This window comes from Hoplias malabaricus, chromosome X2 (genome assembly GCF_029633855.1).
Source record: "Hoplias malabaricus isolate fHopMal1 chromosome X2, fHopMal1.hap1, whole genome shotgun sequence".
NCBI classification, from domain to species: Eukaryota; Metazoa; Chordata; class Actinopteri; order Characiformes; family Erythrinidae; genus Hoplias; species Hoplias malabaricus.
Window position 1 is genome coordinate 8,433,426 of NC_089819.1, and position 25,531 is coordinate 8,458,956.

Below are 25,531 nucleotides of genomic sequence, written 5' to 3' on the forward strand. Positions count from 1 at the left end.
CTCGAGTTAGTTTTAGAAATTATTTACCAGCAAACTAAATTATCTGACTATGTAAATATAATATTAAATGGAAAAAAAAATCTGTTAAAATCTGTTTAACAGATCTGTTATCTGTTAAACTTCTCACTCAGGAAATAAACTATAAATCTACATGCAGTTGTTTTGCTGTTTTGGCTTATACAAAGGAATAAGGATTTTTTCTTGCATTTATCTTTTTCATTTATCATTAAATTTGTCATTTAAAAAACTGTTCCTGTACTGTAGAATGTTAACTAAGGCAAAACGTTTAAATTCTTACAGCAATATTTGGAAAATATTTTGGGTTTTTTTTGTTGAGACTTGAGATGAAATTATTTTATATAAAATGTTCCTGTCACATGGTAAGTTAATAAAGGTAGAACATTCAGTCTGCAACTTTCTGCAAATATTTTGGGGAAAGTTGTGGTAAAAGTTCTCCCAATGTTACATAATAACAAAAGAAGGACATTCAAAATGAAACATTCTGAATTTTTTTATGGATGTTATTGAGGCTTGTCGTGACAGAATTTCTTATTAATTGTTCCTTGTGATGTTTTGACAAAGGTAGAATGTTTCTTCCTTCAAAATTCTAAGGATGTTCTGAGGATGTTTTTGAGGTAACATCAGATTGTACTAGAATGCAAGAATCATGAATAAACATTCAGAATACAGAAATTAAGCATATTCAGTCCAAGTAACATTTTGTAAAAGTTATATTTCAGAATAGTTATTTTATATTTCAGGAGCATATTCATACTTACCCACCACAGAGGAAAGAAATTCTCTAAATAAGCTCTTTCGTTGCTCTCCTTTATTTCTGCTAGATAAAGTTAATCTGTGTTTGAGATGTGGTTGAGTCTGAGAATAAAGGATATATTCCAGTTTCTGAAATATGACTCCTGAGAAATGACACTTAAACTTATTTGTTTATGACCCCAGTTTATTTTTTAGTTACTGTAAAGGCATAGACAATTTAGTAAAAAAAAAAAACCTTTATAATGAACTCTTGGATAAAGCTATCAACAAATACTTTGTTATTGTAGATAATCAGAAAGTGTTAATGTTTTAAGCGTTATGAATCTAGTGGTTATGAATAAAACCACTAACTGGCAGCTGTCCTTTACATTTTAAATAAAATCTATTTATATTGATCCCATAGAAATTTACGAAGGGTTTTTCTTCTCCTGTAAAGTTGCTATTTTGGGAGATACATGTTTTTAATTGGACAGTGACAATACACTTTAATTAATATACCCATACCTGAAACACTAATTCACACTTTGATTACATCTGGATTGGATTACTGCGACACAGTACTAGTTGGGCTCCCTGCTACTTTGCTCAAAAAGCTTCAATACGCGCAGAATACAGCAGCAAGTGTTCTCACTCACACCAGATCATGTGAACACATTAGCCCCAGGTTAAAAGACCTTCACTGGCTTCCAGTTCATTACCACATACAGTATAGTTTTTAAATCTTTACATGGTCTGGCCCCTGACTACCTCTTTGCTCTGTTGTCCAGTCACACTCCTTCATGCTCACTTCAGTTGGCTGACGCTCATTTGCTCTCTGTTCCTCCTGTCAAACTACACAGGTATGGAGACAGAGCTTCTAGTGTTGCGGGCCCAAAGTTATGGAAATCTATCCCCCTGCATCTTCGTCTCTGCCTGTCACTTTCAACCTTTCGGAAGCAATTAAAAACTTTTCTTTTTCAGACTTCTTTTCTTTATGTATAATTTACTGTCTCACTGCCTTGTTGTTGTAATATAGATGTAATAGTCCTCTTTTTTCTTACTGTACTCTTATCATGTCTTAATTTGTAATTTTACTTTATTTTGTCTTTTACTCATTCTTTATTTATTATTGTTTTACTTTAAGGTGTCCTGGTGTATCCTGAAAGGTGCATTTAAATAAAATGTATTTATTATTCCTATTAAATCTAGCCATGTCCATTCAATAGCACACTGATGCATCCATCCATCCATTATCTATAACCGCTTATCCAATTTTAGGGTCGCGGGGGGTCCAGAGCCTACCTGGAATCATTGGGCGCAAGGCGGGAATACACCCTGGAGGGGACGCCAGTCCTTCACAGGGCAACACAGACACACATACATTCACTCACACACTCACACCTACGGACACTTTCGAGTCGCCAATCCACCTACAACGTGTGTTTTTGGACTGTGGGAGGAAACCCACACGGACACGGGGAGAACACACCAACTCCTCACAGACAGTCACCCGGAGCGGGAATCAAACCCACAACCTCCAGGCCCCTGGAGCTGTGTGACTGCGACACTACCTGCTGCGCCACCGTGCCGCCCCACACTGATGCAATAATAATTAAATTGATTGGGGCAGTACGGTGGTGCAGCAGGTAGTGTCACAGACCACAGCTCTGGGGACCTATGGTTGTGGGTTTGAGTCCCACTCGGGGTGACTGTCTGTGATGAGTTTGGTGTGCTCTCCCTGTGTCCGTGGGGGTTCCTCCCACAGTCCAAAAACACGTTGGTTTCTCTAGAGTGTCAATGGGGTCTCTGGGGTGTGTTCTTGACTTGCACCCAGTGATTGCAGTGGGCTCCAGACCCACCACGACCCTGAACTGAATAAGTAGTTACAGTGAATGAATGAATGAATATAGGCTCATTCTTAAATTATGTTCCAAATCAAGTTAGCACAGGGGCAGTTTAAGAATTTGAATGTCAAGAAATGCCTAAAAATAATCTTACACAGGTGATAACATCATGGTTGTATATAAAAGGATGAGATAGAAAAGGCAGACACCTGATAGGGGATGGGTTGAGAGTCGCCAATTCATAGATCAAAGCCCGTGGTAATTCAGAGGTCAACATTAGAATTGATTAATGATTTGATTGGACAGCATCGATATTTCTTCTGATCATGTCTCTTTCATAAGAAAGCAAATCCAAAGCCTAGTTATTTCTGACTTAATATGGTAAAAAGATGCTTCAAGCCCATACTTCTCACAGACTTCTCAGAGCCACACACTATTTAAATCCAAGCCTAAAGATGCATGTCTTATAGTGACATAACGCACAAAAATCACAATCATAAATAAAATTGCAAAGAAAGGCATACAGAATTAATTGATTGTACATAATAAAGTGGAATAAGAAAGATACACCTATGGCTCATTAATTAAATGTAAATGCAGATTCTAATGTAAATAATGTTATCAGTCCTAGGTTAAGGTTATTTATTTATGTATTAAAATCCTATTCATTGATTTCCCATTAGACGTTCAATAATATTTATTTCATATTAGACATTCGGGGGAGTTATAAGGAAGTGTGAAATGTGTCCCTACCATTGTTGAGACCAAATATACACTCTTGGCTGGAGTTGTATCACTCTGCCTTGTTTTTGTGGTATTTGTGTGTCTGCGTGCGGCAGCATTTCCTATAGCATAAGCTGCAGCTTTTCATGATGATGACGAAGATCAGAGTCGTCACACTGATAAGGAAGAACAGGACATCCAGGCAGAGGTACTGGTACCAGGTGAGATTGTGAGCGGCCACTCGCAGATGTCTGGCGCCTTTATTCCTCATCACATACTCGATCCAGAACACAGCTTCATCCAGGGCTTTAACAGGACGATCGTGATGGATCCGGGACAAACGCAGGGCACTGTCCTTATAACTGGACAACGAAATATAGAATGTTTCTTACATTTACAGTTTACTGTGACATTTGAAACATGCTCTTATTCAGGGGCACTTACAATTTAGAAATAAAATAGAATAAAACTTAAATGTTAGCTGTGTCTAAAATAACAAACTTAATTAATTGAGCGCTTGCAACACAGGACTATGTCAAATATATCACTTATGGTTATTCATTGCAAAGGCTCGGTTGAGAAAGCTCTAAAACATCAAGGATGATTAAAAATTAACAATGTACATATTGTCAGTAGATGATTTAAACCTACTTTCTCTGTATTTCAGTATAGAAATGTTAATACTTGACTTCTCAATCACATCTCTAATATACAAACCCCATTTCCAGAAAGATTGGTAAACTTTCTAAACATGCAATAAATAAATGAATAAATAAAAACCTAAAATCTGACAGTTACTCAAAAATTGGTCTCAATGGCCACATTCAATGGGCACATTCAGCAGTGGTTTCCACACTTGGCTTTACACAGTGAAATTTCCTCAGAATTTCTTAATTCTTTCAAGATATTATCAACTGTAGATGGTAAAAGTCCTAAACTCAATGCAATCTTGCGCCAAGAACCATTGTCTTTGAACTGACTGACAGTCCTCTCATGAAGGGCTGCACAAAATGGAGAACCATTTGCTTCCTTGTAAAGTCTAAGCTTTTGGTGGATGCTCCTTTTATACTCAGTCTTCATGACCTCACATGCTATCAATCAGACTGCTATAATTGGAGAACCTTCCAGAACAGTGTTACTGTCAAAAATTCACTTTTATTTTACCTGTCTCACAATTTTTTTAAAAGAATGTTGCAGGCATCAAATTCTACTGCTTTATATATTATTTTTTTAAAACACCAATATGTTTGTCAATTTTTTCTTTGTACTTTTATCAGGTAAAGAAAAGTTCAAACAATTTAACAAATTACAGTTTTTACTTTGTATTCAATTTATCTTTGGAATAAATTGGATAACGTTTTGGAAATGGAGTTTGTAAAAAAAAAAAAAAAAAAGTGGAATACTATTCTAAATGTGAACTGAATTGAGAGATATTAATAAAGTAGGTAGGCTGATTCCTGGGACTGGGAGATGGTAATTAGTATGTGTCTCTTGCCTGGGGTCACTAATAACGGTTTTGAGAGTGTCCACCAGGTCCTGCATCTTCATATTGTTTAAGTTCAGAAACTCAGCGGCGCCTTTAGCCTTCATATGGACCATGTTATCAGGCTGATCACCAAATATTGGGATTCCCACCATCGGCACGCCGTGATAAATAGCCTCGTACACACCGTTAGTCCCGCCATGGGTGAGGAACACTCTGGTTTTTGGATGACCTTGACAAAAAATATAGATGACAGATGACAACAATTAATTAATCCTATAAAATGTATGTTTAATTTTTAAAACATGCATATTTTGGATGGCTAATATAAGCCTAGACAATCTCTCAGATGAGTAATTAGGTGCAGTACTGACCTAGTAGATCATTCTGAGGGATCCAGTCATAAATCCTAGTGTTTGGAGCCAAAGTGACCGGCTTCTCCCCACCGTATTTCCATATGACCTGTCAATCCAATAATACAGGGATTCATACAGGACACATATCTTGTGCATTTAGATGTATTAAAAATTACTTTTTAACAAATGAGTTTAACAAATGAGGACTTCTATTCTGTCCTCTAAACATTACAGGTCTTAACAGGTCTTAAGTTGGGGACCTTCTCTCTGGAGCATAAACCGATTTTTTTTAGGAACTACATAGAAGTTTGAGTCAACATCTGATATGAGTCGCATTAAAAAAAGTTCACTTTCATAGATATTGTGTGCTACTTTTTGGCAGTAAAATAACATCACTCAGGGCGGCACAGTGGCGCAGCAGGTAGTGTCGCAGTCACACAGCTCTAGGAACCTGGAGGTTGTGGGTTCGATTCCCGCGCCGGGTGACTGTCTGTGAGGAGTTTGGTGTGTTCTCCCCGTGTCCGCGTGGGTTTCCTCCCACAGTCCAACACACGTTGGTAGGTGGATTGGCGACTCAAAAAAAAAATGTGTGAGTGTGTGTGTTGCCCTGTGAAGGACTGGCGCCCCCTCCAGGGTGTATTCCTGCCTTGCACCCAATGATTCCAGGTAGGCTCTGGACCCACCGCGACCCTGAACTGGATAAGGGTTACAGATAATGGATGGAATAACATCACTCATTAAACTGTAAATCCAGTCATCTGAAATTATGAAATGAAAAACCAGAGAAATATTCAGGGTTAATGTATGAGTCTTTCTCCTGAAGAACCTTTTGAGGGATCTGTCCAAGAGCAGATGCGATTAAGTTGCTCTTCTCTTTGGTTATGTTTCTGATGAAGGAGCCCAGAGAAAACACCACAATCCCATCATCACCGGAACTCTGAACAAACTCTTCAAGGTCCTACACACAAACACACATGTATACATACATAAAAACAAACACGTTTAACAGAAGGTTTTAGGATATAAGCACCGAATAGCCACCTTGTGGAGCATTATGCCAGACTGGCATAGAAGAAGCATTTACGCTTACTGACTGACTGACGCCTAATGTTGAAATGCACATGCGCAAGTAGGAACTGTTAATTCAGACGTATTCCACAGAAAGAACTTAAGATGGTGCCACTACACCGTCTACTGTTAGTTCAGCCATATTTCACATTAAAGTTCGTGAACTCAACTTGCAACTGTTCGGTGATGATCAGAGGTCCTCATTTCCCTTGATAAGTACACTTTTTGGGACCTAAAATGTGTGTTCAAGTGTTCAAGGTGTCGAATTGGGACACACTCGTTCCACTTCAGCGCTGTAGGTCCTCCATCCACTGCGGTGCAGCTCAGTGTTTTACTGGAGCCTCAAACAGAAATATGCTGAACGTTGTTGAGGTAATATTTATCATAGTCTCTTTTTTATAATTGGAGAATATTTCTTTTGTTTTCTACTATATATTTAACAAACAGAACGTCATCTTGTCTGTCCCTATAACGACACAAATACACGAACACATCTCACCATTACCGACTTTCTGACGAGTAAATTACATCTGCACAGCTTTTTGTTAATTTCACACAAAAACGGGCAAAATCTCCGGATTATTAAAGCCAGAAAACCAGAGCGAGGTGTTACTCAAAATAAATGAGACTGAATTTGTTACAGCACCGTTTTATCAGTCAGACTCTTATAGAAATGCAAGTCAGTAAGAAATATCTAGTTCCCAGTGATGCCCTGTTCCTTTACAAAGTGTAGATTTCTTGGTTAATATGTTAAAATATAAAGGTGCTTGGTTTTAGAAATGTTCAAAAACTTAAATGTTAAAATGTTGTTGCTGTCTGGTAAACACGTTGATTTAATGTCATCTCAGCACGGTGCTTCAGTTTTGTAGCTTTGTATGAACAGAAAATAAAAGGCTTTCCATGATCATACACACACTGTCAGCAAATGACAAGATAAACTATTTTTGTAGTTTGTAATTATTGTAAACAAAGAAATTGATATAAAGCACCAAATCTATATTTTTTTAATTGTAGCAGAATGACACAGGTTTATTTATTGTACCTTGGAGTTTGAGAGGTTAAAATTGATTCATTACCTCTGGTAAAGGTTTGGCTGGTCTGCAGTGCATCCCACCAACGTATTTGAAGTTTGGGAGGAGTGGCCGTGGATACTCAAAGTCCCAGTATGTTCTGATTAACCAGATGTCAGCTTTGCCCATCAGCTCACAGTAACTAGTAGGTCTACCTGCATTAATGAAATTAACATGGTTGTTTTTTTAATATAAAGTTTCTGTGTATTTATTTTCTTGCTTTTGGTGGCCTGGGGTATGTCAAGTGGTTATGGCATCGGGCAAAATACTTAACCCCCACTGAAAATAATGCATATATCAATATTTCTTGTAGCAGTTGAGACAGTACCCCCCCCCCCCCCCCCCGGCATATAAAGGTTTGTTAACCAACTCAATCAGGAAGATCTCATTATAATATGTCATTAGTCTAATATTGTAACACTATTAAAATATTTTTAAAAGGATGAAGGACTTTTTCGCATGCTTACTAACAGCTGTATGACTATAATGTCTAATGTGTAAAATACATGTCACCTACATAAATATTCAGTCTAATTTTTTTTTCCTTCACAGTCAGCCAGAACTGTCCTGAATCAGGGAGAATAATCTCAGGCTGAGCAAAACTTACCTGTAAGTTCAAGGGTTTTGTACACACAGTCTATCCAAATTGTGGGTGGCCAGGTATTTGTAAGTGTAAATGAATATTAGACAAAACTATAATAAATACTAAAAAATAAGATCTGCCAGAATCATGCTTAAAATTCCTTTATCAAATTTTGAAGTCTGCTGAAGCCTTTAAAACAAGAAATAAGCTGAAATAAAAATACATTCTTCTGCATCACATTCATATGGTGTGCCTCCTACATTTCGAACTGCAGGACATCCTCTATGAAGATATTAAATCTGAACACATTAAAGCAGAGGAAATAAAATCTGTCTGGTTTGCTAAAATTCATAAATAACTGAGCAATAGGAATCAGAATGGTCAAATATGTTCTATGTCCTTTAAAGTCTTCAACACTGGTTTCAGATTGAGCAACACTACATTGACATCTAGCAATTATAAAATATTTTTCTGCTTCATTTTGACCAGAAAAAAGGGACCTAAATGGTGTTTTTCTTTTAATCACAATCAACAGGTTGTGCTTACCAGTTTATAGCATTTTTTCTATCTATCCCTTGGAGTAAACTTAGCGTTACCTTGGATTTAAAGCAGTTATGGGTAAAAATGTGCTTTACAAGACTGACTTTTATTGTTCAAACGTTATTTGGATTTACTTGTTAGTGTCTCTTTTAATGTCACTTTGCCGAGGTCCCAAGCCCGGATAAAGGAGGAGGGTTGGACGTAGAGCTAGTAATTCTACCCCACATAAATCGTTTATTTAAATTTGGTTTTCTAAAATGTAACAATACAGGACATAACTGATTTATGTGATGTGGGTCTAGACAAACATTAAAATCATGAGGTTATTTTGAGAAGTGATGGTTATATGAGAAGTGATGGCCTATTTCAGTGACAAAAAAAAACAAAACACAAAAAAACAAACAAACAAAACAAAGAATAAACAGAAGAAAGTCCATTTGTTGTGCTAAACATACTTAGGGTGTTTTTCACTTTGTCTCTCCCATGACTTTATAATGTCTATTTGTAATTCAAGTGGTACAAGAGGAATGAAGTCGTGGGAGAGACTTCTTTTTGCTCAGTTCATGTCTGAGATGCCCTTTTGCAAGGCACCCAAATGATCCACGAGTGTTGTGAATGGCTGTCTGCCCCTAGTGCAACAGTGTGTGTGTGTGTTTTCACTACCACAGACGGGTTCCATGCAGAAGACACATTTCTTTGTGTCAATTATTGACAAATGTACTTTTGACATTTCTGAGGGGCTTGTCATTGTGAATAAAAAGGCCCTTTAGTGCAAAACATTTAATAGTATTCATTAACTAAAGGACTACTTTACGAGTGTTATCAAAAGACATTTATAAAATTCATAAGATGAATTTGCTAGCGCTCCAGTCTGTTTGTGTTCTCAAAACCGGTCTAATGTGTTTATGAAGCTCCGGTGTCAGTAAATGAATGAAAAAAAATCTGGCTCGGTACAGTATGCTAGATTTTCTCTCTCTGCTCATGGTAAAGGCATCTTGTTTTTACACAATGGAAAGAACTCCAAAGGTTGAAAAGCACGAACAGAAATGAGGATTGCTCTATTCCTGTTCTATAAGTAGTTCAAATTTTTACTTTTTACTATTTTACTATTTTGGATCACTTAAGGTGGAAATGTCTCCAAACTCATTCACATCTGTTCAAACAATAGTCATCACTATAAATTTTAAGCACAAAACTCTTGGAGGAAAACACTAACTGACTGAACAAGACCCTCAATGGGAATATCAATAATAATTATTTTAGTATTAATAATAGTGATGCATTTACTTAGAGTAAAATTTAAAAAGACAGCAATATTTGGCCAATAATTAAGAGGAGGAGTAACATGGGCAAGCTATAATTACTGGTCCCTCCTGGAAATAATGTTAATATTTATGGGTTTTGTAAACATGACTCACCTAAATATTCAATGTAATAATCATCATATTTTTTCCACAAACAGAGAGCCATTGCATCCTGAGTCAGATAGAATAAAAGACTCATCAAACGCTCAGAGAAACTCATCTTGTCTGTCAGTTCGCTCATGGTCCCAGGGGCATAGGATGGAGGGGAAGGGAGTTGACCACACATCCTCTCCACAGTGTGTGCCATAGAGAACCGGAATGTGTAAATGAAGGGCACATTGAGAACTTCAGCCAAAAGCTCTGCACAGGGGTAAAGAGGGTCTGCCAAGATAGTGTCTAAACTCTCTTCATTAATTTTTCCCATTATTTCTGGAGACTTCAGCACCCCATCACAGTATTTAAGCATGAAGTCCTGGTCTTTGGACAGAAGCTCGTAGAGACTGATGTGTTTCTGCAGCACGTTCATACGATGAGACTCGTACATTGAGAACTGCAGATATTCCTCCATGAAATCATCCAGGTCCTTCACAGTCATGGACATGGTAAATCGAAGGACACTATACCTTGGTTGTTCGCTACTGTCCATGTACCATGTCGCATTTGGGATCAATACCGTCACATTATGACCTCTGTCCATTAAAGTCTCCAACACTGGCTTCAGATTAATCCAGTGGCTGCCTTCAGAGGGCCACACTAAAACATTCCCACATTTTACATTCCCAAAAACAAAGAATTGCAGAGTGAACAGAGACGTGAGGCAGAGTTTAACCTTCATTCTGATCAGAGTGAAGCAGAGAGCACATGGTTCAATAAAACTTTCACAGTTCAGGATAATATTTAACTTGAAACTTGAACTCTCAGACAGACATCACCATAATATATATCCTTGCCAAACCACTGTAAATGTAAAATGGGATAAAGGTTTGACTGTGGCTTGTAGAATGCTGTGAATTTATAATTACACTGTCCCTCATCTAAGTAAAAACTTTAATTTATAATGAAGTATATTACTATGAGTAATAAGTTATAATTCCCTAGTTTCATTCCCTCAGAACAAATTGTATTTAAATTTGAATTGTATTGTTACTGTGTTGCTTTGTGATTGGTGACACCACTGACTCTGAAAATCTAACTTCTATTTTAGATGAACATGTTACAAAATGAGAAAAAAACACTTCAGTTCATGTGCTGACAAATTCTGGATGTTCTAAGAACTTCCAGTGATGACAATACTTACTCCCTCAGGGCAGGTTATTGAGAAGATACATTTTTGCTATATTGGTACTTATACACTGTCAGAAAGTTGGTCACTCTGGTGGTACCTTTTGCTGTCTCTGTGGTGGTACACTCAAGGGTACATATACGTACCTTATTCTAATTGTAGATTTTAAAATTGTGTTGATTTCATAGACCCCATTTCATCTCCAGGATTTATAGTTTGTTTGTTTTTTGACACAGTTCTATAAAGAAAACTTACAAATTTTCACCTCTTTCTGAAGAAGAGAATGTAATGTACCTTTAGGTAACACAACTGGACTTTTAAACACTTACTCTACTGTAACTTTTTTTTCTGAGAGAATACTTTTTCTTTGGTAATTATTTTTACGTAAAAACAAACAAAAAAAAAACTCTGCTGGAGAATAATTTAGGATACCCTACACATCATTTTATGTACTACTATAACATCTTCCTTTGGGGTACACTTCTGAAATCTAGCTGTATCTATTTTATCTCTGTGGGATGCATTTTCTGATAATACATCAAAGCAATTTTGTAAGTCACTTTGTATAAAAGCATATTTTAAATCCCATTAATATATTTTAAATGATGTACAAACTCAGTTTACATTATCAGTGTGCTAAATAGACATCACTTACCTAAATATTCACTATAATAATCATCATATTTTTTCCACAGACTGCAAGTCATTGTGTCCTGAGTAATATAGAAGAGAATATTCATAATTTTCTCTGTAAAACTCATTTTATCCGTTAGTTGACTTAAAGCTCCCGGCACATAGGATGGAGGAGAAGGGATTTGACCACACAGTCTCTCAACAGAGTGAGCATAGGAAAAACGATGTGTTAGGACAAAGGGAAGTGCCAGATGTTCGGCAAGTAGCTCCCCACAGGGGTATAAAGTGTCCACAAGGACAGTGTCCAAGTTAATTCGGCTCAGTTCAGCCAAAACCGATGGAGATTTCAGAACGCCGTTGCAGAATTCCAGCAAAAGGTACTGTCTCCTAGAAAATAGGTTGTAAAACCTTACGTTCTTCTGCAGAAGGTTCAGACGAGAACTCTCATTCATTGCAAAGTCCAGGTATTCCTTGAGAAAATCCATTATGTCCTTCTTACTTACAGATGTGTTAAAGTGGAGTAAGTTAAAGGGTGACAGATCCCTGGGGCTCATGTAAATTGAGGCACTGGGAACCAAAATTGTCAAGTTATGTCCTCTGTCAATTAAAGTCTTTAACACAGGTCTCAAATTGATCCAGTGACTGCCCTCGGTGGGCCACACTAAAATATTCCCACCGTCCACATTTACAAAACTGAAGAATGCCACAGTGAACAGGGCCAAAAGACTCGGCTTCAGCTTCATCCTCATATTTGATCTGTGGCTCAGAGTTCTACATCTTTTAAAAGTCATCCACATGTGATTATTAACTCCAGGATCTGAACACACGCTTGTTATTGTAATGTCCCTGAACTGTGTGTCAATATTTATCCAACCTCTGATGAAATTTTGTGATTTTCCAAACGAAAATAAGTAAATACATCATGGAAAGAGGAGCAGCTTTTGCTTGTGAACAAAAACTTAAATATGTAAAAAACTAAATTTGCACACACTACATATTTGTTTTATTTTTGTGTTTAAATGCATTCACTGTAGACAATATGTTGACATTTGGTTTGCTAAGATAATCAACAAAAACATTTCTAAGTTCAATATAGTTAAGATTTCACATTCTCACTCTAACTTTGCCTCTCAGACATGTCAATATGAGCTTTTTATAATTGTCCTCTATCTCTCTGCCCTTTCTCCCTCTGTGTTCTGTCTCTCTGCTTTCTCTTCCTCCTACTCTCTTTCCCTCACCCACTCCAGTCACTCCCTTTCCCTGTTCTCTCTCCTTTCCACTGTCTATCCTTCTGACTCTCCGTTTCTTGATCTCTTCTCTCTTGGTCTCTCCCTCTCTCTCAACACCCCCTGCTCTCACTGAGTTACAGCGCAATGCTTTTTGAAGTAGAGATTTGCTTAATCTGATTAGTTTTTGCAGGGCTGGTGGTGAAAGAGTGCTCCAGAGGAGAGGACCGCAGTCCCAATAACAATGGAGCCTGGAGCCTAGAGCTAACAGTGCACCTGCCCACACACAGACACACACACACACAGCATTAACACCACTTTCACACACGAATACAAGCCCATGTTCCCGAGACTTATTCCAGCTCCTGGTTCAGGGAAAACAGAAACGGGGGGAATGGGGGAAAAAAAGGAAAGGAGAGACAAAAAGAGAAGGAATGGGAGAATAGAGGCTAGTGAGAGGGAGGGAATGAAAGAAAAGCACAGAGAGTGCAAAAGGGAGGAGGGGCGAGTGTAAAAATGTTAACATGCAGAGTGTGAACTGGGATAAAGAGATCAGGCTAATCAGCTTCCAGCAGAGACACTTATTCAGAGAGAGAGAGAGAGAGAGAGCACAAAATTGCGATCTGGTATAGTGTGATATCAGATTTTGTGTGTGTGAGATATCAGATTTACAGAGTGTGTGTAGCAGAGATAAGATGAGTGTGTGAGCAGCTGATTATCAGCTGGAAGCAGAATAACATTTTCGTGTGTATGTGTGATGTACAGAAGAAATGAGTAGACACAAAACAAACACAAAAAAGTAACTATACCAATAAACCAGTTTAAACAGTAATTGATATTATTATTTTATTTTTAATATTTTCTTATATTTGACATATTATTTATTGTCTGATATCATATGCATTTGCCTCCAATCAATGGAGAACTCTCACATGCAAGTCACACATGCATGGTTATGATGCGCCCCCCATAACACGAGAGATGTTGGCTTTTGCACCTATCACTGATTACACTCTAGATGTTCCCTTTCGTCATTAGCACAGAACACACAACCTCTTCTGACCACAGCACACATGTCTACTGTCTTTTGGACCATCTGAGTTGAGCTTGGGCCAAGAGAACACATTAGCGGTCCTGTACAGCATTAATGTATACATTTCCCATCGCATAACAGAGTTTCAGGCTGCATTTCTTGACGCAGTGGCAGACCGTATTAAGTGACAGCATTGAAGTACCCCCAAGCCCATGTAACTGTATTTATCACTGTAGCATGACCATTTCATAGGCAGTGCCATCTGGGGGCTTGAAAATCATGCTTTATTCGCATTGATGTCCAGCCTTACACTACATGGTATGGCATTTCTCCAGATTTCCTGAATCATTTCTCAATATTAAGACTTGAAGTCTTTGCAATCTTGCACTGAAAATGTTCTGTTGGAACTATTTGACAATTTTGGTATAACATTACGAGTAACGAAGATTTAGACATAGTGTGAATGCTCATTTTATAACTTTTGTAGTCAGTGATAAAAATGAGTGATAGAAATTTTCTATATAAAAAAAACTGCCCCTAACCCAAATTTTTTGGAGTGTTTGTCAGGCAGCAGAAAACACCACCAAGCTGGTCAGTGACAATTTTGGAAATGATTTCTCAGTTAAATAAAACTTGAAGGGAATTAATGCAAATTCATGTTTATATTCCATTTTACAAAATGTCCCAGTTCTTAGGGTTTATAAAAAGTAGAATAAGTCAAAATTATATGAGTTTCTTTTCTCAGATATTAGCCCGCCACATTAGACTGTTTAACTAGACTAACTGGCAGCTAACAGCATCCAAACTATGCCCATTCTCTACTTAATTAATTAATTTCACAACTTTTTGATAAAGAAAGTCATATTCATGGTAAATAGAACTCAGTTAAGAAATTAACAAAGACATTTAATTCAGAATATTTCTACATTCTTTTGTAGTCTAACTTTACATTGGAGTTAACAGTTCCGTAATGTTCCGTAAAAGTCATGATGGAGATCATTTTGTCTACACTTATGTTTATTATGTTCTTATTTTATACTGAGCATATTAAACATAGTCACAATTAAGTACAGGAGACTAGTCACAATTAAGTACATGAAGTGTGGTGATTGATCCTGACAATTCTTTTTAATTATCACGTGACACCCCTAATATACACCTTTTATGATTAGTCTCAATTTCAGAAATAGGGTAAGACAAAATATATTCTTCTTTTAACTGCTCTACCTATGGCAGTTTTGAGGAACTTATGTGTTGTATTGCATTTAACAGTCGCAAGCACATTAATGTTGACTTAGTATTTAATCTGATCAGAACTCAGTGATGGTTATGTACTCCACATTATGGAATTTTATTTGTGTCAAATGTATTGGAAATTATTTTTCAAATATATAAAAAAAGAATAATTTTAATTAGATTTTTTTTCCTTTTCACAAAACAAATAAAAATAATTTAAAAGCAAAATATAAATCATAAAATAAAATTGCTATAAAATAAAAACATGAAAAAGGCCCGTCTTTTTTTCTTCTCTGAAACCAGAAATATTTGTTCTTAATATCATGGTCAAAGCAACCTACAAAGTAATACACATCTTTTTTTTAAAATACATTTTTCACTGGCTCTTTACACGGCAATATTTGCCATGATTATGTTTCTATATTACAAAGAATAATGTTCTCCCATACATTCATGCAACACAGTGGCAGAGAATGCTGTAGATTGGAAAATATTATTCCAAACCATCTTGTTGACCAACAGCTGTATTAACAGTAAGAGCTTTTTGCTTCAAATGCCTTATGAGCTAAAAGGTATCAGGAGGGAAAAAAAGACCCTTTTCAGTTTTTATTTCCTTGCAATTTTATTTTGTTTTGTTATAGAATCAAATAAAATATAATTCACTTAGTACATTTAGTATGTTATTTCTGACCATGAAAATGAAAAATGACCCAGGAAAACCAAAAAATTGGCTATACATTCTTTTATTATAATATTAAAAATGTACATGGACCCAAACAAGCCACATATGGCTCCCTTGCTTGACTCCTATAGATTTATATAGCTCTACATTCAACAATATATCTCTCCTTCTAGTTCACTAACTTTCAGAGCCTGTATGGATTACCATTAATATAGGTAACCAAAAACTCCCATAATGCCCAACTCAATCTCTGAGTTTTGAATGAATATTACAGGATTTTCAAGATGACTCACAGAAGCAGGACCCTATATTAAGGTAGACATTTTCTCCTCTTGATTCAATAATGCAACTTCAATAATAATAATAAAAAAAAAACATTTAATTGAGCTTTAAATGTGCAGATGCTTTAGAGTTGCCTTAATAAATGACTATCAGCGTGTAATCTTCAAAATATTTTTCTTAAATTCTTGTTTTTATCATCTCACAATAGTCTGCTATTACACTTACACTGAAGGACTGAAAACACACAGGGACACAAACTCTCTTTCTCTCTCTGACGCTCTGTTGGTCAGTGTGGAGATTTGACTCCATGGTAATCTCTGACCTGAGGTCTGAAGTTAAGCTGTCCATTCACTTTTGGCTCTAAGGCCACTCGGACCCTCAAAAAGGTCATCACTATGAAACTCAGCTGTCAGCTGACCATTACAAGGGTCATCACTATGGTAACATGTCTTAAATGACGAACACAGTTTAACAACAAGGTTTTGTTACTGTTCTATTTTGTTCTGTTACTGTGTCATGCCTGTACTAACATATTATTGGTTGTGCTAGAGTTTTGTTGGTTATGTGTTAAAATATTTGCTAATAAATATTCACTGATATTTTGTATGACATCTGATATGAATATATTAACCTCAAGGGGAAAAATCTTAAGTTCTGTAGGGGCTGGTGTTGTGGGTAACACCAATATCATCCACGTACAGCAGATCAAGGCTCAATTCCAAGCTTGGGCAGTGATAATCAACTAAATCAAGAGAATTCCTTGGACAACATTTTGGACAACTATTAATATGATAGTGTACATCTGTAAAAAATTAACATAGTATGAGGTTCTGACTATTTTGCTAAATGCTGTAAATGTAAAAATGTAGTTAACATTAATTTTTGATAAAGCACAGGACAGGTATTATTTCAGCCAGCCCCTTTGAAGTACACATGTATTAAGAGTATTGGCTGTACAAGGTTCTCAACTACTAGGCTGTGAATGATTTTTTTCCTCAATAGAACTGGAAATTTTAAACCGGAAGCTGGAGAAAAAGCATGGATAATTTTTCTGAAATTATATGCTTTCCTAAACTGTACATTGCCATCATACTATGCAAATATTTAATTATGCAAAACTCTTGAAGTCTCCCATGCTGATTTTTTTCAATTTTAATAACAAAAATTGATGTTTTAAATTAGTACAATAAATAATACATTCCAAAGAAGACAAAAATATTAAGAGAGTGATATATCACTTCTACAATGTTTACAGCACAAAAATAGAAACAATCTTTGGCTACATTTCATGTTTGCTGAACAAAAAGCATTTTCAGCATCAATAAATTAAAATACGTTCAATAAATTAAAATAAGAATTTTAAAAATGAATAACATTAGTGCAGTCTGACTGACTGATAAGGGAATAAATATAAAGTTATTACTGTAAAAACAGCTATATATTTTTTTAAAATAGTGTAAAGTAATAAATAACATAAAATGTAAACAATAAATACTGAATAAAACCTATTTTGACATTGTTCAAACAAACCCAGTGGCTTCTGCCGAGAGGTACAGAACCATAAAAATCCACTTTCTTTTTCTGAGTGTAAACTAAACGAACAGGATTTGCTTCATCAGTTTCACATGCATAAAACACTGCAGAAATTGAGTCTATTTCAGGACAAAATCTTTTCTGGAGAAATTTCACAGAACCTTAACCTGTGACATTAAACAGCTGCTATTTAGGCTGGGTTTATTACTGTTCATCACATAAAAAAATCATGATTAGCTTTGGATCCAAAGGTAATATATGATTACCCAGACGTCAGAGTTCCTCCATCGCATTAGTTCTAGATTTCCATCTACAGTTTATCTCTTTGAAATCAGAGCACACAATCATAGATCCTGTTTGTAAAATGACAGAACACTGTTTAGGTTCTGTGTGAAATTACAGAAGGAAATCAACATCACCTCCATGTAGTTAGAGGAGACAATTGTTACTAGATGTTCTAAGCTGTCCAGGTTCTACCAGGCTTCTGAGCTGTCACTGCTAGAGGCGGGGGACTGTGGGGATTGAGGGGAGTTTGGGTCTGAGTCGCTGTTCCAGGTGCGTTCAGAGCGATGTTCCAAGCGTCTGAGATTCTGCATGTTCCCAGTGATAAGGGACAGCAGTGTGGCAGGGGAATGGGTGGCAGTGGAACCTTCTCCCTGCTGATTCTCCAACAGTGTGACCAGGAATGTGATGTAGCGCATGGCGAGCCGCAGGATCTCATTCTTGCTCAGCTTTTTCTCTGGTGGATGAGTCGGGATTAGTTTCCGAAGCTCTGCGAATGCTGTGTTCACGTTGTGCTGGCGCCAACGCTCACGAGTATTAGTAAACACCTTCCTCGTCATGGTGCAGGCTTTTTAGGCTGAAAACGATCAAAAAGAGGTTACATTTGTAGTTAATATATATTTGCAGTACCATGATGTGAGTTTCCTCTAAACCATTTTCATTTATTTATTCACATTCATGTGTTCATATAGTTCTGCTCTACACCAGTACTTTGAAATATAAATGCATACTAATATAAGTACGTAATAATACATAGTACTAGTACTGTATTATTTACATATTCATATTTTGTATACTGTGTATGTATTTATTATTCTTATATATTGCTTTTATTTTGTTGTACATTTGCACTGTATCCTGTGTTGCGCCCAGTGATTCTGCAACCCTGAACTGGATGAGCGGTTACAGACAATGAATGAATGAATGAATGAATTTGCACTGTATACATTCACTGTCTGGTTGACACCAAACTGCATTTCTTCACCCTGCACTGATACTGCAGGCAACAACAATATAGCTATGTTTATATTTAGCATTTATAGCATAAGAACATGTAAAAACAAAATTACATATTCCTAGAAACACTACCACTATAATGTTTACAATGTCCTTAGAAAATTATGCTTTAATGCATTATTACACTCACAATTCCTATATACTTGTTTCACAAAGTGTATGTTAAACATTTTAATAATGGAGAATATAAAATATTACAGCTGTCTCTAAAATTCCATCAGGATCTATAAAGCATATTTAAAGATTGCACTTAATTGTTGATATAAAAAAGAAGTATTAATTTTTCAGCCCTAACAGGCAGTAATTAACACTTTATAAATGCAGTTATAAAGCATTATTTAAAAAACAATTATCAGGAATGACACTGAAAGTAATCTAAGGACCCTTACCTGTGATTTGGTCCCTACAGAATGAGTGAGCGTGTGGAGTGGGATGGAAGATTAGTTGGAGAAGAGCAGCGGGTCCTTTCTCTCCAAGCTTCAGCCTCTCTCTCAGCTCCTTCACAAGATGCTCTCGGAGAAGAGGCAATAAGAGGAAGTGGGAAGGGGAGAGGGAAGGGGAGAGGGAGGAGAAAGGGGGAGTGCAGCATAACAAGTGCAGGCTCACATATTTTAAACTGGGAGTCATTTACACTGACAGATAATTCAAATTAAATCCTTTACACCTGCCTATAAACATCCTTTAACACATACCAGTGACTACCGCTGTTTAGACAAAATTGGTCAAATTAAAATAAGAGATGTATATTTTGCCTTATACTTGAAAATGTGCACTGACCATGGACCACCAGGAAAGAAAATTGTATATATGAGCTTTTTTCCTCAAGAGAATGTGTTAATTTCGTGATCTAATGAATAAGTGATGGCAATAGTATCAAAAATATCTGCAAAAAAACAGATTTTTATAAATGTTTTGGATGCATATTTTTAAGGAGTATTACAATAACCCAATTTAGAATTTGACAGAAAAATTGCTTTTCAAGTTTAGGTACCATTTCACCCGTTCGAATGCCAACACTATTTCCACTTCTACTTTTCTTACTACTACTAATTCTTTTAGCCCGTAAAACTTACAGCACTGTAAATAAATTGCCATAAACCTACAAACCCTACACCTTTAACAAGACTTTAATAAAGCTTCAGTTTGTGGAAAGCAAAAAAGAACAGATCTGCCAAATTTAGCAGGATGAAAGTGTAAATAGCAACACTGCAGTTTTTGACAAAATTAATGATTTCAGCTCAGAGGAGACATATTACCCTGTAAGCCATAACAAATTTGTTTGGTGTTGGATTGTTTATACCTAATGCACACAGGTTTCTGTGTGTTTGTGTGCACACACTCTGGTCGTCCACCTGCTATGAGCCACTGAGCAGAAACACCAACATCACGATCTAAGCAAAGGCGATTGGCTAGGACTCAGAGCAGAAGCATATTCCCAATGACACGTTTACAATCTGGGTTTTGTTGAAGCTGTGGTAATCTTGTTTAGCACGACCAGGGGCCACACATAAATTACACTGTCATAAAAAACACACACAGGCCTGAGGGCTGACAAATTCTTTGGTAAAGGGGTCCCCTAGGGGTCCCTGAAAATCTCCCCCTTCCCCTGGCCCCTCCCTCCTTCTCCCTCTCAGATCTGAAGCGGCTGTCTAGCTGAAGCGATGGGGTTTGTTCAGCTCTAAGCACTGGAGTGTTGTTGTTGACGCTGTGTGAAAAGTCTCGCGCTGCATTTTGTGGGGATTTGCATAATGGGATTATGGCAGGATTAAGAAGGAGAACGGAGGGGAGACCAAGTCTGAGGGGGACATCAGGGCCTATTCACATATACACCCACACACTATATACACAAATATACCATACACACTATATACAGACACACACACACACACACACACACACACACACACACCGCACCTGCAGTGCTGCCATTCAGAGCAAGGAAAACTTTAACAGTTTTTACTAAACACTAAAAACCCCTCTGACACCTCTATTACACTTACACACCTAAAACTAAGCCACACTCATATAATCATACCTACACTCAATCTTACAAAACACTCATCCATAATTATTTCTTAGATATTTCTTCTTACACTATGCTCACTCAAAAACCCTAGTGACTTTGGCTAATCATACCCATTCCCCCTAAGCTTTCGTCATGTGTTTGTTGTATTTAAGGAACCCAATCAACAACATGAATTGGAAAAACTGATTAATATATATATATATATATATATATATATATATATATATATAACATTTGGTATTGATACAAAGGAGATTTACAGAAAGATGGATCTTGTTCCCAATTGAGAAAGAGAAACTCCCTTAGGAACATTGATAAAGAACCACAGACCACACATGCAACACATCAACCTCTGTATGTGTCAGTGTTTAATCTGATTTCTGACTTGCACCGACGTATAAGAGACTCAATATAGCTTTAACCAGCAGAAAGGATAGTACGCTGCCCCAGTTGTATCCAGGGTTCAGGAGTTTGGGTTTGTTTATATATGGTAGGTGGTGGTGGGGAGAGCAATGAATGGCTTTGGCAAAACGTAAAAGGTCAAATTTGAACAGCATGAGTGTTTCTCACACCCCCTCTACCTCCATTAGAAACAAAACGAGAGAGAAAGAAACGCAGCATGTGGCCATTATTACACCATTATGACTGTGTTTATTTACCAGGCCATGCGGAGCAGCCCCAGAACCAACAAATACCCCCCTATGCCTGCCCTTTCTGTCCTTACCCAGGCCTACAGAGCTGAAATAGCAGCTATTGTTCAGTGAGGGTTGTTAGCACAAACAGTAAACGCTCCCAGAATGGAAGAGTAGTGGGGGAGAGACTGGCTATGAGTCAGGAGAAAGAAAAGATTAGAGAGAGAGAGAGAGAGAGAGAGAGACAGACAGACAGACAGAGAGAGACAGACAGACAGAGAGATAGATTAAGCTGAGAGCCAGAGAGAGACGTGTGTGTGTGTATGTGTGTCTAATGCCCATGGGAGTTTTTCCCCTTCAGCTCATTCCTATGAGGGCCTGAAGTAGGACTGCTGGCTTTCTGTGATAAGCGCTCTCCCTGTTCCTTTTTTCTGCTTCTCTTTCTCTTCCTCCTCCTCTGTTCCCTCTTCCCATCTCTGCCTGACACTGATAAGGGTCCTGCAGTGCAAATGAACTGCTACCTTTCCTCCATCCATCTCCATAAAATACAAAGAGACAGAGGAGACTACTGCTTCAGCTCCCACACACCGAAATGTATATATAGTCTCTAGCAGAAATAGTGCAATTAAAACACTATTGTGACACAAGTTATGTTTATTCCACTTTCTCAAATAGAAAAAAAATACTATACAAAAATTTATATAGTGACAATGATCAAGCTGAGGGCTATGGTTTACTAATGGTTCACAAAAAAAAAAAAACTCAGAATTTGTATCTCTATTGTATTTAAAAATGTGCTACCAATTTAAAATGACAGATGTTATTTTACATGATTAAATTTAAAGATAACTTTTACCATAGGTGTAATTGAGGATCCATGAACCTTTCATGACACCTGGCATAAGCCTAAATAAACATCCTTATTCCAACATGTTTCTATATCCACCATTTCATAGTGGCAAAACTTATTCAAGTAACTTTAATGACAGCTGATTCATGCTGGAATAAACATTTTCAGATGTTTATGTCAGTATTAATGAAAGGCTTACAAAGATGTCATATAGCTTTATGGATTTACTATCCACAAAGTGGGACATCAGAGTAAAAATGCTTGAGAACTATTGCCAATTCTAAAGGAGATCAGAATTATCTGAGACTATAAGATGACACAGCAATTAAATAAATATATATTTTGTGATTGCTCACTCAGTAGTGAACCCCCTGTAACATAGAGTAGCTGAGTCACAGATACTGAGTTTCTGTTAATAATCTTCCCAGATTTGGAGAGAATACCAATGAGTGTTTGAGGCACGAAAACTTCACTACAATGGCACGCCATGTACATTGTGTGTTTTATTGGTTATTCACTTACAGCATCAAGCCAGTTAAATAAGTTAGCTAATTATTTAAATGTCCAGAAAAGATTTTTCAATATTTTTAGAAGTGAAAATTGTAGCTGACCTCTTTGGCCACCTCAGTTTTATTTCAACAAAGGCAGTATTGTAATTTCTAAAAGTGTTAGACAATGTCATGTCATATAATCTAATAAAAACAACTGAAAATCATGGCAGATATTTGTGGAACATTATTCTGAAGTCCAAATGAGCCTTCAGAAGCAGTGAGTTTATTGTATTTACACGTTGTGTGTCAGAGATTTTAATAACCACTTTATTTCACAATTATCACAATACCATATACTGATAGAAAAGTATGAAATTAAATGGGCTGTTCCCAAAGCACCCTTCCTGGATCTGGGTTTAATGACCTCCAGTGCTATGTCTTCGGGAACTGTTAGCTCCCAGTGGGGTCTCCCATGGAAAACAGGTCTGGAGTGAAGATCCAGACAAACACGATCCAAGAAGCACCTCTGTGAAAATCTTGAAAGGATTAAAGTGTACTCTGCTCGTGAGAGGGTTACCAGGACCTACCACTGGAGCCAGGCCTGGGGCTTAGTGTCTGATGGCTAGCGCCTGGTGGCTGGGCACCCCACTTAACCTGGCCGGGCTCAGCCTGAAAAGGCAGCGTGAGGATCATGTTGGATCACCACCTGCAAGATCCAAAGTAGAGGTGTGGTGCAATGCCCATCAGGCACAGAGAGGGGGCAAAGGGGCTCTTGGCATCATGGAACTTGTCAGCGGAAAATGGTTCTTGGTATGTATGTCTCGGAATGTAACTTCACTTGGGTGAGCTGGTGCGTGAGGTTGAGAGATACCAGCTAGATATTGTTGGGCTCACCTCTACACACAGTGTAGGCTCTGGAACAAAACTCCTCAACTGGGGTTGGTCTCTCTCCTACTCAGGAGTTGCACAGGGTGAGAGGCGCCGGGCGGGTGTGGGGATACTCACAAGTCCCCAGTTGGTGGCTGTACAGCAGGAGTTTGTCCCAGTAAACGAGAGGGTCACCTCAATGCGGCTCCAGCTTGCAGAGAGGAAAACTTTGAGTGTGCGTATGCACCAAACAGCAGCTCAGAGTATTTGGCCTTCTTGGAGGTGGTGAGTGGAGTTATAGGGAGGATTCCATGCACGGACTCTATTGTTTTGCTGTGGGACTTCAATGGTCACGTTTCCAGTGACTGGGAAACCTGGAGGTTGGGAGGAATGGCCTGCCTCAGCCTGAGTGGTGTGATGTTATTGGACTTCTGTGCTAGTCATGATTTGTCCATAACGAACACCATGTTTGAACACAAGCTCATAAGTGTACTTGGTAACAGAGCACCCTGGGCCAAAGGTCGATGATCAACTTTGTGGATGTGTCTTCTAATTTGAGGCCATAGGTTTTAGACACTCAGGTAAAAAGAGGGGCTGAGCTGTGAACCGATCGCCATCTGGTGGTGAGTTGGATCGTATGGCAGGGAAAGCTGCCGGACAGACCTGGTAGGCCCAAACTTATAGTGAGGGTGTGCTGGGAAAAGCTGGCAGAGGAATATGTCTGGATGGATTTCAACTTACACCTTGGAGAGAACTTTTCACATGTTCTGGAGGAGGTAGGGGGAATGGAGTCTGAATGGACCCTGTTCCAGACTTCCATTGTGGAAACAGCTGCATATAGTGCCTGTTATAGCGGCGACCCAAGAAGAGACCCAAGATGAGAGACATGCCTCCTGTGCAGGAGGTAGGGTCAGAAGTGTCTGGGGTGTCAGATTCCATTTCCTTGGCTGAGATCCCTTAGGTGGTGAAAAAGCTTCGCAGGGATGAGATTCACCCAGAGTTTGTGAAGGCACTCAATACTGTGGGGCTGTCTTGGATGACACACCTCTACAATATTGCATGGACTTCGGGAACAGTGCCTTTGGCACTAATTATCGTAGCATCACACTTCTCAGTCTCCCTGGGGATGTCTCTGCCAAGGTGCTAGAAAGAAGAATCCGTCCTGGCCGTGGAACTATGGACTAACTCTTTACTTTTTCACAGATGATTGAGGGGGCATGGGAATTTTCTACTCCATTCTACACATGTTTTGTGAATTTGGAGAAGGCGTATGACCGTGTTCCCTGAGAGATTCTGTGAGAGGTGCTTTGAGAGTATGGAGTGCCAGGGTCACTCCGGCAAGCTGTACGGTCCTTGTACTCTCAGAGTACAAGGAGTTGTGTTCGCATCCTCGGCAATAAGTCAAGCTTGTTCAGTGTGGGCATTGGACTCTGTCAGGGCTGTGCCTTGTCTCCACTCTTGTTCTTGATGTTCATGGAAAGGGTGGCAAGGCATAACCTGGGACAGGAAGGCTTCTGTCATGGGGCTCAGGAGGTGGCATCTCTGCTTTTTGCAGATGGTGTTGTTCTTCTGGCTTCTTCGCATGGAGTCCTCCAGCGTTCACTTGAACAGTTTGCAGGCAAGTGTGAAGCGGTCCGTATGCGGATCAGCACCTCCAAGTCTGAGGCCATGGTTATCTCCCGGAAACAGATGGCATGCTCCCTTCAGGTAGTGGGGGAGAACCTACCCCAAGTGA

General features: G+C 38.1%; 2 protein-coding genes across 3 annotated transcripts; both read right to left on the reverse strand.

Moving 5' to 3' along the window:
* Positions 1 to 958: 958 nt before the first annotated feature.
* LOC136676352 (UDP-glucuronosyltransferase 2C1-like) lies at positions 959 to 12,402 on the reverse strand. Of its 2 annotated transcripts, XM_066653297.1 has the most exons (7): positions 11,662 to 12,402; positions 9,839 to 10,462; positions 7,304 to 7,452; positions 5,986 to 6,117; positions 5,178 to 5,265; positions 4,816 to 5,035; positions 959 to 3,682 (listed from the first exon to the last, which is right to left on the reverse strand). In XM_066653297.1, exons 1-7 carry the CDS (start codon positions 12,386 to 12,388, stop codon positions 3,391 to 3,393), a joined length of 2,232 nt encoding a protein of 743 aa, XP_066509394.1. In that variant the 5' UTR covers positions 12,389 to 12,402; the 3' UTR covers positions 959 to 3,390. The 2 variants fall into 2 exon arrangements, with proteins under 2 accessions (XP_066509394.1, XP_066509393.1); XM_066653296.1 differs by lacking the exon at positions 9,839 to 10,462.
* A 5,066-nt stretch (positions 12,403 to 17,468) lies between these two features.
* LOC136677461 (T-cell acute lymphocytic leukemia protein 2-like) lies at positions 17,469 to 19,827 on the reverse strand. The gene is made up of 2 exons (XM_066655003.1): positions 19,320 to 19,827; positions 17,469 to 18,490 (listed from the first exon to the last, which is right to left on the reverse strand). The coding sequence occupies exon 2, from the start codon at positions 18,471 to 18,473 to the stop codon at positions 18,105 to 18,107; it is 369 nt and encodes a 122-aa protein (XP_066511100.1). The 5' UTR covers positions 18,474 to 18,490; positions 19,320 to 19,827; the 3' UTR covers positions 17,469 to 18,104.
* Between the last annotated feature and the right edge of the window lie 5,704 nt (positions 19,828 to 25,531).